The sequence below is a fragment of the Manis javanica genome, chromosome 6, assembly GCF_040802235.1.
Source record: "Manis javanica isolate MJ-LG chromosome 6, MJ_LKY, whole genome shotgun sequence".
In the NCBI taxonomy this organism is placed as follows: domain Eukaryota; kingdom Metazoa; phylum Chordata; class Mammalia; order Pholidota; family Manidae; genus Manis; species Manis javanica.
Window position 1 is genome coordinate 20,343,576 of NC_133161.1, and position 16,152 is coordinate 20,359,727.

General features: G+C 39.5%; 1 protein-coding gene across 6 annotated transcripts in view; it reads right to left on the reverse strand.

The window, feature by feature from the left end:
• Positions 1-16,152, reverse strand: part of MKLN1 (muskelin 1) — a 375,358-nt gene that overhangs the window by 134,311 nt on the left and 224,895 nt on the right. For all 6 annotated transcript variants that reach the window (XM_073238456.1, XM_073238453.1, XM_073238452.1 and 3 more), the window contains 2 exons: positions 10,295-10,437; positions 8,943-9,031 (listed from right to left, as the gene is read on the reverse strand). In XM_073238456.1, coding sequence (XP_073094557.1) covers positions 8,943-9,031; positions 10,295-10,437 — 232 coding nt within the window. The remainder of the gene's footprint in view (positions 1-8,942; positions 9,032-10,294; positions 10,438-16,152) is intronic.

Sequence of the window (16,152 nt, forward strand, 5' to 3'; positions counted from 1 at the left end):
TTCCCATAAAAATTTTATTTAAAAGGGGTCTTACAGGGCGGAGAGAAGATGGCGGCGTGAGTAGAGCAGTGGAAATCTCCTCCCAAAAACACATAGAGCTATGAAAATAAAACAAAGAAAAATCTTCCTAAAATAGAGACCACAGGACACAGGACAACATCCAGACCACATCCACACCTGCAAGAACCCAGCGCCTTGCGAAGGGGGTAAGATACAAGCCCCGGCCCAGCGGGAACCGAGCGCCCCTCCCCCCGGCTCCCGGCGGGTGGAAAAAAACTGGAGCAGTTTTTTTCTTTTGGCGAGTGCTTTTTGGAAGCCTTAAAGGGACAGGGACCCCGGCGCTAGGGAGGCAGGGCAGCGGGACTGGTGAGCGGGTGCCTGGGACCGGCGCCTGAGGACAAAGAATATCCTGCGTTTTTCCCTGCGGGACCGGTGGCCGGGTGCCTGAGACCGGCACTTGAGGACGGAAGAAATCGCGCGTTTTTCCCCTTTTTTCCCCTCTTTTTGGCGAGTGCTTTTCAGAAGCCTTAAAGGGACAGGGACCCTGGTGTTAGGGAGGTAGGGCGGCGGGACTGGTGAGCGGGTGCCTGAGACCAGGGCCTGAGGACAAAGAATATCGCGTGTTTTTCCCTGCGGGACCGGTGGGCAGGTGCCTGAGACAGGCACCTGAGGACGGAGGAAATCGCACATTTTTCCCCTTTTTTTTTCTCTTTTTGGTGAGTGCTTTTTGGAAGCCTTAAAGGGACAGGGACCCCGGTGCTAGGGAGGCAGGGCGGCGGGACTGGTGAGCGGGTGCCTGGGACCGGCGCCTGAGGACAAAGAATATCGCGCGTCTTTCCCTGCAGGACCAGTGGGCAGGTGCTTTTTGGAAGCCTTGAAGGGAAAGGGACCCTGGTGCTAGGGAGGCAGAGCAGCAGGACCGGTGAGCAGGTGCCTGGGACCGGCGCCCGAGGACAAAGAATATCGCGCGTGTTCCCCTGTGGGACCGGTGGGCGGGTGCCTGAGACTGGCACCTGAGGACGGAGGAAATCGCGCGTTTTTCACTTTTTCTTTTCTCTTTTTGGTAGCCTTAAAGGGACAGGGACCCCGGTGCTAGGGAATCAGGGCAGCGGAACTGGTGAGCGGGTGCCTGGGACCGGCACCTGAGGACAAAGAATATCGCGCGTTTTTCCCTGCGGGACCAGTGGACAGGTGCTTTTTGGGAGCCTTGAAGGGACAGGGACCCTGGTGCTAGGGAGGCAGGGCAGCAGGACCAGTGAGCAGGTGCCTGGGACCGGCGCCTGAGGACAAAAAAAAACGCGTGGTTTTTCCTTTTTTTTTTTTTTTTCCTGTTCCCTCTCTCATTGTTGCTGTTGTTGTTTTGCTTTGGAGAGTGCTTTTTGGAAGTCTTAAAGGGGCAGGACAGGTCACTTAGACCAGAGGCAGGGAATCTGGGGATCTCTGGGCATTCTAACCCCCTGGGCAGCAGGGAGCATAGAGGCCACTTACGGAGATAAATAGCCTCCCGGCTGCTCCCCCTCCAACAGGGCTCCACCATTTTGGAGGAGCAGTCCCAGCCAGGCCACCCCACAGCAACAGCGGAGATAAACCCCATTGCAACCGGGCAGGAAGCAGAAGCCCTGCTGCACACAGCTGTCCAGCACAAGCCACTAGAGGTCGCTATTCTCCCAGGAGAGGAAGGCCACAAACCAACAAGAAGGGAAGCTCTTCCAGCCGTCACTTGTACCAGCTCTGCAAACTATCTCTATCACCATGAAAAGACAAAACTACAGGCAGACAAAGATCACAGAGACAACACCTGAGAAGGAGACAGACCTAACCAGTCCTCCTGAAAAAGAATTCAAAATAAAAATCATGAACATGCTGACAGAGATGCAGAGAAAAATGCAATAGCAGTGGGATGAAGTATGGAGGGGGATCACAGATGTCAGGAAGGAGATCACAGAAGTGAAACAATCCCTGGAAGGATTTATAAGCAGAATGGATAAGATGCAAGAGGCCATTGAAGGAATAGAAGCCAGAGAACAAGAACGTACAGAAGCTGACATAGAGAGAGATAAAAGGATCTCCAGGAATGAAACAACACTAAGAGAACTATGTGACCAAGCCAAAAGGAATAATACTCGTATTATAGGGATACCAGAAGAAGAAGAAAGAGGAAAAGGGATAGAAAGTCTCTTTGAAGAAATAATTGCTGGAAACTTCCCCAAACTGGGGGAGGAAATAATCGAACAGACCATGGAATTACACAGAACCCCCAACAGAAAGGATCCAAGGAGGACAACACCAAGACACATAGTAATTAAAATGGCAAGGATCAAGGACAGGGAAAGAGTTTTAAAGGCAGCTAGAGAGAAAAAGGTCACCTATAAAGGAAAACCCATCAGGCTAACATCAGACTTCTCAACAGAAACCCTACAGGCCAGAAGAGAATGGCATGATATACTTAATGCAATGAAACAGAAGGGCCTTGAACCAAGGATACTGTATCCAGCACGACTATCATTTAAATATGATGGCAGGATTAAACAATTCCCCGACAAGCAAAAGCTGAGGGAATTTGCTTCCCACAAACCACCTCTACAGAGCATCCTACAGGGACTGCTCTAGATGGGAGCACTCCTAAAAAGAGCACAGAACAAAACACACAACATATGAAGAATGGAGAAGGAGGAATAAGAAGGGAGAGAAGAAAAGAATCGTCAGACAGTGTATATAACAGCTCATAAGCGAGCTAAGTTACGCAGTAAGATACTAAAGAAGCTAACCTTGAAACTTTGGTAACCACGAATCTAAAGCCTGCAATGGCAATAAGTACATATCTCTCAATAGTCACCCTAAATGTAAATGGACTTAATGCACCAATCAAAAGACACAGAGTAATAGAATGGATAAAAAAGCAAGACCCATCTATATGCTGCTTACAAGAAACGCACCTTAAACCCAAAGATAAGCATAGACTAAAAGTCAAGGGATGGAAAAACATATTTCAGGCAAACAACAGTGAGAAGAAAGCAGGACTTGCAGTACTAATATCAGACAAAATAGACTTCAAAACAAAGAAAGTAACAAGAGATAAAGAAGGATACTACATAATGATGAAGGGCTCAGTCCAACAAGAGGATATAACCATTCTAAATATATATGCACCCAATACAGGAGCACCAGCATATGTGAAGCAAATACTAACAGAACTAAAGAGGGAAATAGACTGCAATGCATTCATTTTAGGAGACTTCAACACACCACTCACCCCGAAGGATAGATCCACCGGGCAGAAAATAAGTAAGGACACACAGGCACTGAACAACACACTAGAACAGATGGACCTAATAGACATTTATAGTACTCTACATCCAAAAGAAACAGGCTATACATTATTCTCAAGTGCACATGGAACATTCTCCAGAATAGACCACATACTAGCTCACAAAAAGAGCCTCAGTAAACTCCAAAATACTGAAATTCTACCAAACAATTTTTCAGACCACAACGGTATAAAAGTAGAAATAAATTCTACAAAGAAAACAAAAAGGCTCACAAACACATGGAGGCTTAACAACATGCTACTAAATAATCAATGGATCAATGAACAAATCAAAATAGAGATCAAGGAATATATAGAAACAAATGACAACAACAACACTAAGCCCCAACTTCTGTGGGACGCAGCGAAAACAGTCTTAAGAGGAAAGTATATAGCAATCCAGGCACACTTGAAGAAGGAAGAACAATCCCAAATGAATAGTCTAACATCACAATTATCGAAACTGGAAAAAGAAGAACAAATGAGGCCTAAAGTCAGCAGAAGGAGGGACATAATAAAGATCAGAGAAGAAATAAACAAAATTGAGAAGAATAAAACAATAGCAAAAATCAACGAAACCAAGAGCTGGTTCTTCGAGAAAATAAACAAAATAGATAAGCCTCTAGCCCAACTTATTAAGAGAAAAAGAGAATCAACACAAATCAACATAATCAGAAATGAGAATGGAAAAATCACGACAGACTCCACAGAAATACAAAGAATTATTAAAGACTACTATGAAAACCTATATGCCAACAAGCTAGAAAACCTAGAAGAAACGGACAACTTCCTAGAAAAATACAACCTCCCAAGACTGACCAAGGAGGAAACACAAAAGTTAAACAAACCAATTACGAGCAAAGAAATTGAAACAGTAATCAAAAAACTACCCAAGAACAAAACCACGGGGCCAGACGGATTTACCTCGGAATTTTATCAGACACACAGAGAAGACATAATACCCATTCTCCTTAAAGTCTTCCACAAAATAGAAGAGGGAATACTCCCAAACTCATTCTATGAAGCCAACATCACCCTAATACCAAAACCAGGCAAAGACCACACCAAAAAAGAAAATTACAGACCAATATCCCTGATGAATGTAGATGCAAAAATACTCAATAAAATATTAGCAAACAGAATTCAACAGTATATCAAAAGGATCATACACCATGACCAAGTGGGGTTCATCCCAGGGATGCAAGGATGGTACAACATTCGAAAATCCATCAACGTCATCCACCACATCAACAAAAAGAAAGACAAAAACCACATGATCATCTCCATAGATGCTGAAAAAGCATTTGACAAAATTCAACATCCATTCATGATAAAAACTCTCAGCAAAATGGGAATAGAGGGCAAGTACCTCAACATAATAAAGGCCATATATGATAAACCCACAGCCAGCATTATACTGAACAGTGAGAAGCTGAAAGCATTTCCTCTGAGATCAGGAACCAGACAGGGATGCCCACTCTCCCCACTGTTATTTAACATAGTACTGGAGGTCCTAGCCACGGCAATCAGACAAAACAAAGAAATACAAGGAATCCAGATTGGTAAAGAAGAAGTTAAACTGTCACTATTTGCAGATGATATGATACTGTACATAAAAAACCCTAAAGACTCCACTCCAAAACTACTAGAACTGATATCGGAATACAGCAAAATTGCAGGATACAAAATTAACACACAGAAATCTGTAGCTTTCCTATACACTAACAATGAATCAATAGAAAGAGAAATCAGGAAAACAATTCCATTCACCATTGCATCAAAAAGAATAAAATACCTAGGAATAAACCTAACCAAAGAAGTGAAAGACTTATACTCTGAAAACTACAAGTCACTCTTAAGAGAAATTAAAGGGGACACTAATAAATGGAAACTCATCCCATGCTCATGGCTAGGAAGAATTAATATCATCAAAATGACCATCCTGCCCAAAGCAATATACAGATTTGATGCAATCCCTCTCAAATTAGCAGTAACATTCTTCAATGAATTGGAACAAATAATTCAAAAATTCATATGGAAACACCAAAGACCCGAAAAGCCAAAGCAATCCTGAAAAAGAGGAATAAAGTAGGGGGAACTCACTCCCCAACTTCAGGCTCTACTACAAAGCCATAGTAATCAAGACAATTTGGTACTGGCACAAGAACAGAGCCACAGACCAGTGGAACAGATTTGAGACTCCAGACATTAACCCAAACATATATGGTCAATTAATATTTGATAAAGGAGCCATGGACATACAATGGGGAAATGACAGTCTCTTCAACAGATGGTGCTGGCAAAATTGGACAGCTACATGTAGGAGAATGAAACTGGACCATTGTCTAACTCCATATACAAAGGTAAACTCAAAATGGATCAAAGACCTAAATGTAAGTCATGAAACCATTAAACTCTTGGAAAAAAACATAGGCAAAAACCTCTTAGACATAAACATGAGTGACCTCTTCTTCAAAATATCTCCCCGGGCAAGGAAAAAAACAGCAAAAATGAGCAAGTGGGACTACATTAAGCTGAAAAGCTTCTGTACAGCGAAAGACACCATCAATAGAACAAAAAGGAACCCTACAGTATGGGAGAATATATTTGAAAATGACAGATCCGATAAAGGCTTGACGTCCAGAATATATAAAGAGCTCACATGCCTCAACAAACAAAAAACAAATAACCCAATTAAAAAATGGGCAGAGGAACTGAACAGACAGTTCTCTAAAAAAGAAATACAGATGGCCAACAGAAACATGAAAAGATGCTCCACATCGCTAATTATCAGAGAAATGCAAATTAAAACTACAAAGAGGTATCACCTCACACCAGTAAGGATAGCTGCCATCCAAAAGACAAACAACAACAAATGTTGGTGAGGCTGTGGAGAAAGGGGAACCCTCCTACACTGCTGGTGGGAATGTAAATTAGTTCAACCATTGTGGAAAGCAGTATGGAGGTTCATCAAAATGCTGAAAACAGACCTACCATTTGACCCAGGAATTCCACTCCTAGGAATTTACCTTAAGAACACAGCAATCAAGTTTGAGAAAGACAGATGCACCCCTATGTTTATCGCAGCACTATTTACAATAGCCAAGAATTGGAAGCAACCTAAATGTCCATCAGTAGATGAATGGATAAAGAAGATGTGGTACATATACACAATGGAATACTACTCAGCCATAAGAAGTGGAAAAATCCAACCATTTGCAGCAACATGGATGGAGCTGGAGAGTATTATGCTCAGTGAAATAAGCCAAGCGGAGAAAGAGAAATACCAAATGATTTCACTCATCTGAGGAGTACAGGAACAAAGGAAAAACTGAAGGAACAAAACAGCAGCGGAATTACAGAACCCAAAAATGGACTAACAGGTACCAAAGGGAAAGGAACTGGGGAGGATGGGTGGGCAGGGAGGGATAAGGGGGGGAAGAAAAAGGGGGGTATTAGGATTAGCATGCATGGGAGGGAGGGAGAAAGGGGAGGGTGGGCTGCACAACACAGAGAGGACAAGTAGTGACTCTACAACATTTTGCTAAGCTGATGGACAGTAACCGTAATGTGGTTGTTAGGGGGGACCTGATATAGGGGAGAGCATAGTCAACATAGTATTCTTCATGTAAGTGTAGATTAAAAATTAAAAAAAAAAAAAAGAAAGAAAGAAAGAAAGAAAAGGGGGATTACTCCTTGATAGGATAAAACTATTGGTAAATCAAAGATCAACGCATGCTTTAAATATCCTTAATGTTGATCACTTAAAGGGTGTCAGATGATCAGCTATGGAGATACTCTTTTCTGATAACATATCTTTCTCTTAATAAAAAATAAATAAAAATAAAAAAGCAGTTACTGTGTGCTCACCTCCAATGAGTTCTGCACAGTGGTACAGAGGGCATGTCAAAGTGTGGGCAAAGGGTCTGTTTGTTTCTATGCAGAGAATCAAGGCCTAGCTTGGATACCCAGAAAATGAACTAAGATACGATATGAGGAGGAGCTTCCGGCATCAGCACTCTCTGGAGGACTTGTGCCGGGGGATGATCATCAAAAAGCCTCCACAGGGATCCAGACGATGCTGCGGTTGTGGCTGCATCCAGCCCACCATCTCCTGGACTTGCCATAGGAATGAGGAGGGAGATGTCTAGGCTGACATGTGCATACAGTGAGACAACGAATTTGACCGGATCTGTACTGTTGGAACTCAACCAGGAGTTGGGAGGGGTGCAAGATGTAGCACCCCAAAATCTTATGACTATAGACTATCTACGGTTAAAAGAACATATGGGATGTGAACAGATCCCAGAAATGGGCTGCTTTAATTTGTCTGACTTCTCTCAGACTGTTCAAGTACAGTTGGACAATATCCATCATATCATAGACAAATTTTCACAAATGCCTAGGGTGCCTAAATGGTTTTCTTGGCTTCACTGGAGATGGATGGTAATTATAGATTTGCTTTGTTTATGTCACCGTATTCCTATTATGTTAATATGTGTGTGCAAATTAGTTAGTAGTTTAAAACCTATACATACTTAAGGTACTCTACAAGAAGATATGTCAAAGAAATAATCAATTCTCCCAGGTTTCCTTCCATATGCTACATCTATAGCTTTTCTTCTTTCTTCCTAATTACAACCCTTAAATAGAATTCGTGCCTCATATCGAATTTACTGAGTACCATAATTCCTCCAGGTGGTAAAGATACCTCGAGACAAGTGCTGGGCATAGAAGCCACAGGGCATAAATCTGCAAAGAAGTAAAAAGCTAACCTTTGCAAACAATATGGCTTCTCTCTCACTTACCAACTTTACATTTCCCTGTACGGCCCCGGAAGATGACTGGTTAGCTAGAGACGGGTAAGATTCCTCAAGGGAGGAACAACCTAAGACAGGCACAGTCGCAGGGGGGCCATCAGGTGAGAATTTGGGGATCAACAGAGGTGAGGCTCAGAACCTCACCCCCCCTGCTTTGAGAGAAATCTTCTGCATCCGTGGATGTTTTGCTGCCCTTGTCTAGCCTGGATTAATACTTAGTCCATAGGCACACACCTGATCATCTGATCATCTACATTTGCCTTCTTACAGCACTACGCTGTTTTCTACCTTTATCTTGCATCTACCTACCACTTCAGCATTTTATTAAAAATAAAAATAATAATAATAATAAAGGGAGAAATGTGGGATCAACATATAAATCAAGTACAAAAATCAAACGAATATTCATATTTGACCTGATTGTTTATGTCATAATGCGTGATCAAAACCGAAAGTTTCTGTGATGAATGCCCTTGTACTGTTCACCATGTAAAAATTTACTCACTATGTAAGAATTCGTTCACCATGTAAGAACTTGTTCGTTATGCTTCAGAAGATTGGAGACTGATGAGAATTAGACTTGAGATGGATTAATGATTGTACATTGAGCATTGACCCCCCTATACTGAATTTTATTGTTGTTAACAACCATTTGATCAATAAATATGAGAGATGCCCTCTCAAAAAAAAAAAAATAATAATAAAAGACAAAAAAAAAAAGGGGGGGGGTCTTACAGGATTCAGTTTATAGGCTATAATTTGGTGACTGACAGTGTAAAAAATTTATTTATGTTCTAGAATGCTAAAAACCTTACCTATTTTAATGAATCGACAAGGGAACATCTGTTCATCAATTTTATGCTTCAAGGTAAATGTTTCTTTGTTATAATCATTCTTTAAGCCACTGGGGGGAAAAAAATACAGTTATCAAATGTGACTTCATAATTTAGTAAACATACTAAAGAAATCATACTCAAATCTTAAGGTTACACCAGTGCTCAAAATGTATAATCAAGACAATGTAAAGAAGCAGCTGAACATGAGACTATAGGTCAAAACTTATACATTCTCATCAACTGCATTATAACTATGTTTTCTTAACTATATGAGAACTAATAAAAAATATTCAGTATTAATTAAAGAGTGTGGCTACAGTGCATGGAAAGATGTGATAGGGTCAAGTGTCCCTAATGCATAACTAAATATAACAAAATATTTAAGCAATAGGAAGAAAATGAAAAAAACAAGTCACACTCATATCTGACAAGTTAAACAGAGCCATATATTAGAATTTGTCAGAAAATTAAGTTTTTCAATTCTGATTAAGATACCAATGTTCCTTTTATAGCTCAATAAATTTTCAGACCACCTTACTCCATTGGTTTAATAGCATCCATTTTACTCTAAGTAAAAATAACCCATATCACCTCTCCATGTAAACAACTAGGATTGACACAAGTATTTATGGGAAACTCACTTGCTTTCAGGTTGTCTTATATCCTAAAATACTTTCATAACTTAAATGCTATATAGATGTAATATTTACTTATACAGAGTTTTGTGCTATGGTACTATACCATGTCACAAAATACTCTGAAACAATATGGCTTTACTGTCCATTACACTGACTATCTGATTTTTCATTACCTAACAGCCAAATTAACATTTTCAATCCTGGTGGTCTATGTTGCTAAAAAACTCAAAATTTACTGATCCAAGTGGCAGGCACTATGCTAGGTCCAGTCACATACCTTTTATCTTTTTAGTCTCCACATTATAATAGACTCTCAGAATTTATTACTTCTGGATTAGCGCAATCAATCTTAATGCTTTGGAAAGAGTCCATACTTTCATAGCAAAATTTTTTTTAACCTGAAAATACTTCTGACGTTACCAACAGTTCAAAAATAAGACTGAAAGGAAGTAGGAAAAAAAAACCCAAATAATTATATTCTTTTTTCATAATAATACTAATTAGTAACTGATGGTTAAAAGGAAATCTAACTCAAATCACAATATTAAAATAAAATACTAGAAATAGAATGTAGGAATATTCTTTTCTTCCTTGAAAGAAAAATCAAACCTGTAGATTTAGCTATAAAAAAACTAAACTAAGACTGCAACTTGTTCAGAAGACAGCTTTTTCCTCCCCATAATGATAACTCACCTGGACAACAGCTCTGTCATATTCTCTTCATTCATTCCACCAAACACTTTAAATTTCTTCAAATTGCAGACATGAGTTTTCTCATATTTTCCAAATGTAATATTCTGGACTATGGCTGGTCTTTCAAGCTTCAGAATCAAGTACTAAAAAAGAAATGACCAAATCATATCCTCCTCTGTTCAAAACAAATAGTTAAGACAACTTTAAAAGTTCAAACTTTGGACAAGTACAGAAGGATGTGTAAGCTCCATCCTGTCCATCCTGTACTGGCAGACTTCTTTTTTCTTAATGCTGAAGAACATTAAGAACAACAGCCTTATATAGGTTACCATACCATCATCACTTTTCTCCAGGAAACTACATCATCCTCAACAGTAATTGAACAGGTAGAAAAAAAAGGACTAGTGAGATGACTTCTAATTAAGTCATAACATTCAATAAAAGATAAAATAATCTATGAATAAGCAAATAAAACAAGATTAGAATGCAAAAGTAATAATTACATATTCTCATCAACTACATTTAAATAGCAAATTCAGTTTGAAATGAATGATCTTTTCAAATCAGAGATTTTGTTCTGATTTGAAAACATATATGCACCCCAATGTTTAATGCCACATTACTTACAATAGCCAAGATATGGAAATAAGACATGTCCATCAATAGATGAATGGAGAAAGAAGACATGGTACATATACACAATGGAATATTATTCATCCACAAAAAAGAAATACTGTCATTTACAACAACATGGATGGACTTCAAGGGTGTGCTAAGTGAAATAAGCCAGGGGAGAAAGACAAATACCATATGATTTCACTTTAATCTATTACACAGAGCCTGTCAGGCAAAAAGGCTTGTGAAAAATGAACACCACTGTGTATCCAACATAGGAACACCAAATATGTAAAACAAATACTAACAGAATTAAAGGGGGAAGTAGACTGCAACATATTCATGTTAGGAGACTTTAACACACCACTCACATCAATACATCAACCAGACAGAAAATAAATAAGGAAACAGAGGCACTGAACAATATATCAGATCAAATGGACTTAAAAAGGTATCTACAGAACACTCCACCCAAAAGCAGCAAGATACAAATTTTCTCAAATGTACATGGAACATTCTCCAGAATAGATCACATACTAGGCCACAGAAGAGCCTCAATAAATTCAAAAAGACTGAAATTATATCAAGCAGGTTCTCAGACCCCAATGATATTAAACTAGGAATAAATTACACAAAGAAAAAAAAAAAGACCTACAAACACATGGAGGCTAAACAACATGCTTCTAAATAATCAGTAGATCCATGATCAATTAAAACAGAAATCAAGCAATACATGGAGACAAATGAAAACAAAAACACAACAGCCCAAATCTGTGGGTGGCGGCAAAGGGAGCTCTAAGAGGAAAGTACATAGCAATACAGGCTTACCTCAAGAAACAGGAACAATCATAAACAAACAGACTAAAATCACAACTGAAGAAACTAGAAAAAGAACAAATGAAGCCCAAAGTCAGTAATAGGAGGGACATAACAAAGATCAGAGCAGAAAAAAATAAAATTAAGAACAAAACAATATAAAAAAAATCGACGAAACTAGGGGCTTGTTCTTTGAGAAAATTAACAAAATAGAAAAACCCCAAGCCAAACTTATCATACACCACAGTAACAAAAAGAAGGATAAAAACCACATAATCATCTCAATAGAGGCTGAAAAGGCATTTGACAAAATTCAACATCCATCCATGATAAAAAACTATCAACAAAATGGGTATAGAGGGTATGTATGTCAACATAATAAAGGCCAAAGAAGACAAACACATAGCCAGTTACGGTACTTAATAGCAAAAAGCTGAAGCTTTTCCTCTAAGATTGGGAATAAGACAAGGATGCCCACTCTCACTTCTATTCAACATACTACTGGAGGTCCTAACCACAGCAATTAGACAACACAAAGAGATAAAAGGCATCTAAATTGGTAAGGAAGAAGTTAAACTGTCACTATTTGCAGGTGACATATTATACATAGAAAACCCTAAAGAACCCACCAAGAAACTATTAGTACTATTAACTGAATTCAGCAAAATTGCACGATACAAAATTAATACACAGAAATCTGTTGCATTCCTATATACTAACAACAAACTTGCAGAAGGAGAAATCAGGAAAACTCCATTTACAGTTACAAAAAAAAAATCCTAGGAATAAACCTAACGAAGGAGAACCTTTACTCTGAAAACTACAAGACACTCATGAGAGAAATTAAAGAAGACACCAGTAAATGGAAATCTATCCCATGCCCATGGATAGGAAAAATTAATATAGTTAAAATGGCCATCCTGCCCAAAGCAATATACAGATTCAATGCAGTAAGTATCAAAATATCAACAGCATTCTTCAACAAACTAGAACAAATAGTTCTGAAATTCATATGGAACCACAAAAGACTCCGAATAGCCAAAGCAATCCTGAGAAAGAAGAACAAAGCTGGGGGGGATTATATTCCCCGACTTCAAGCTCTACTACAAAGCCACAGTAAGCAAAGCGATTTGTTACTGGCACAAGAACACACCCATATATCAATGGAACAGAATAGAGAGCCCAGATATAAACCCATGCATATATGGTCAGTTAATATGCAATAGAGGAGCCATGAATATACAATAGGGAGAAGACAGCCTCTTCAACAATTGGTGTTGGGAAAACTGGACGGCTACATGCAAGAGAATGAAACTCGGTTACTGTCTAACTCCATATACAATAGTAAGTTAAAACTGGATCAAAGACCTGAATGTAAGAAATGAAACCATCAAATTCTTGGAGAGAAAACACAGGCAAAAATCTCCTGAATATAAGCATGAACCGTTTTTTCCTGGATATATCTCCTCGGGCAAGGGAAACAAAACAAAAAATGAACAAGTGGGACTACGTCAAACTAAAAAGCTTCTGTACAGCAAAGGACACCATCAGCCTAACAAAAAGGCACCCCACAGTATGGGAGAATACATTGATAAATTACTCATCTGGACAAGGGGTTAACATCCAAAATATATAAAGAACTCATATGCCTCAACACCCAAAAAACAAATAGCCTGATTAAAAACTGGGCAGAGGACCTGAACAGACACTTCTCCAAAGAAGAAATGCAAGCAGCCAACAGGCATATGAAAAGATGCTTCACATCACTCATCGTCAAGGAAATGCAAATTAAAACCAGAATGAGACATCACCTCACACCAGTTAGAATGGCCACCACCCAAAAAACAATAAACAACAAATGCTGGTGAGGATGCAGAAAACAGAAACGCTCTTATACTGTTGGTGGGAATGCAAATTGGTGCAACCGCTGTGGAAAGCAGTATGGAGGTGCCTCAAAAAACTAAGAATAGAAATACCATTTGACCCAGTAATTTCCACTTCCAGGAATTTACCCAAAGAAAACAAAATCCCTGATTCAAAAAGATATATGCACCCTTAAGTTTATTGCTGCACTATTTGCAAATAGCCAAGATATGGAAGCAACCTAAGTGTCCATCCATAGATGAATGGATAAAGATGATGTGGTACATATACACAATGGAGTATCATTCATCCATAAAAAGAAAAGAAATCCTGCCATTTGCAACAACATGGATGGATCTAGAGGGTATTATGCTCAGTGAAATAAGCCAGGTGGAAAGGCAAATCCTATACGATTTCACTTATTTGTAGAATATAAAACAAAGCAAAACAGAAGGAACAAAACAGCATTAGACTCATAAGACACTGAGAAGTGAGTAGTGGTTACAAAGGAGGAGGGGTGGGGATAGGTGTGGGGGAAGGGGGAGGGAATAAAAGGGCACAATGATTCTCAGTCACAATATAAGTTGACCACAGAACTGCTAAGCCACTGTGATATACATTTGAAACCAACTTAAGAGTATACATTAATGATGCTTATTAGGAAGGAAGTGATGGAGGGAGGGAGGAAGAAGGGGGGGGGGGGGTAGAGGAGAGGAGAGGGGAGGGAAGGGAGGGATGGGAGGGGAGGGGAAAGGGGAAGGGAGGGGAGGGGAGGAGAGGAGAAGAAAAGGGAAAGGGAAGAGGAAGGGGAAGGGGAAGGGGAAGGGAAGGGAAGGGAAGGGAAGGAGAGAGAGAGAAGGAGAAAGAGAAAGGACAGGAAAGGGGAAGAGAAAGGGGAGGGAAGGGAAGCAAAGAGAGAAAAGAAAGATAAAGGGAGGGAGGGAGGAAAGGAAAGGAAAAAGGGAAGTTGGAAAGTAAAGTAAAGTAAGAAGAGCACTGCTGGTGGCTGGTAATAAGCAAGGTGGAGAATGGTATGTGTTGAGACTGAAGAGGCAGGCAGTCACCAGATCAAGCAGGGCATTCTATGCCATTATGTGGAGTTTGAATTATAAATGCAATGGGATCTATTAAGCACAATGGAAAGTCAAGATCTGATTAACATTACACACACACACACACACACACACACACACACACACACACACACACACACACACAATCTGCTTTGTGGTAAATGGATCAGAGGAACTGGCAGACCAGCAAGAGATGAATTGGTATTGGGAATGGTATCAGGCATGGTAATTGGGAATACCAATGACTCTAATGGGAAGGAGTGGAAAAGAGACAGGACGGAAATGAGACCACAAAAGTGCAGATGAAATATCTATCTATGTCTCAGGCTGTGTAATAAATCACCCCGGTGTCTAAAAACAACAGTGATTTATGACTTCTCATAACTCTGTGAGTTCACTGGACAATTCTTCCAGTGGTATCTACAGGACTCATTCACTTAGCTGTATCAGTTGGTGGGTTGGCTGGGGGACTGGACTTAGTATGGGTGCAGAAGCTGGATTTAGCTAGGATGACTGGGCCTCTCCATGTAGGATTTTAACCTTAAGGAGGCTAGATGGGCATTCTTCAGAGCATCATGGTTTCAAAGTTCTAACAAAGCAAAAGCTAAAACGCCTCTTCAGACCTTGCTTAGAAGTTGCAATAACAATTCCATAAAATTTTCTTTTGGTCAAAGCAAGTCACAAGGCCAGCCGAGATTCAGAGGGTAGGGGAACAGACTGCACCTCTTGCTGATAGGAGCTGTAATTGTAACCATATTAAGAAATTTGGACTCTATTCTAGGAGAAATAGAGAAACGTAAGAGTTTTAAGGTATAAAGTAACATCACTAAAATTCAATACCCATTCGATGAGATATTCTCAATTCTAACTACACAAAGAAGGAAACTTTCTCAAGTTGGTAAAGGACATCTATAAAATATCCATAGCCAACAACATATTTCATGGAGATTCCCTCTAACACTAGGACAGAAGGAAAGCTGGGACCAGAGGGAGACACACAGAAGGGCTAAAAATATTTGCAAATCATATACCTGATAAAGGACTTATATAAAACATAAAAGAACCCTAAAAACTCAGTTAAAGAAAACAACCAAATTTAAAAATGGACAAACTTTTTGAATAGACACTTCACCAAAGAACATTTAGGGAGGTAAACCAAGCATATGAAAAGATGGTCAATATCACTAATCATTTGTCAAATGCAAATTAAAGCCACAGACCTGTACATTAATTTTCAATGCATCTTTATTTGTAATGGCCTAAAGACTGGAAAACAATCCAATGTTCATCAACATGTAAGCAGATGAACAAACTGTGATATGTACATATAAGAGAACTCAGCTAGGCAACAAAATGAATGAATTCCTGATGAAAACTACAATATGGATGAATCTCAAAACAATAATTTTTAGTAAAATAAATCAGACCAAAAAAAAAAAAAAACTACTGTTTTCTCCATTTACATAAAATCCTAGAAAATACAAATGTACC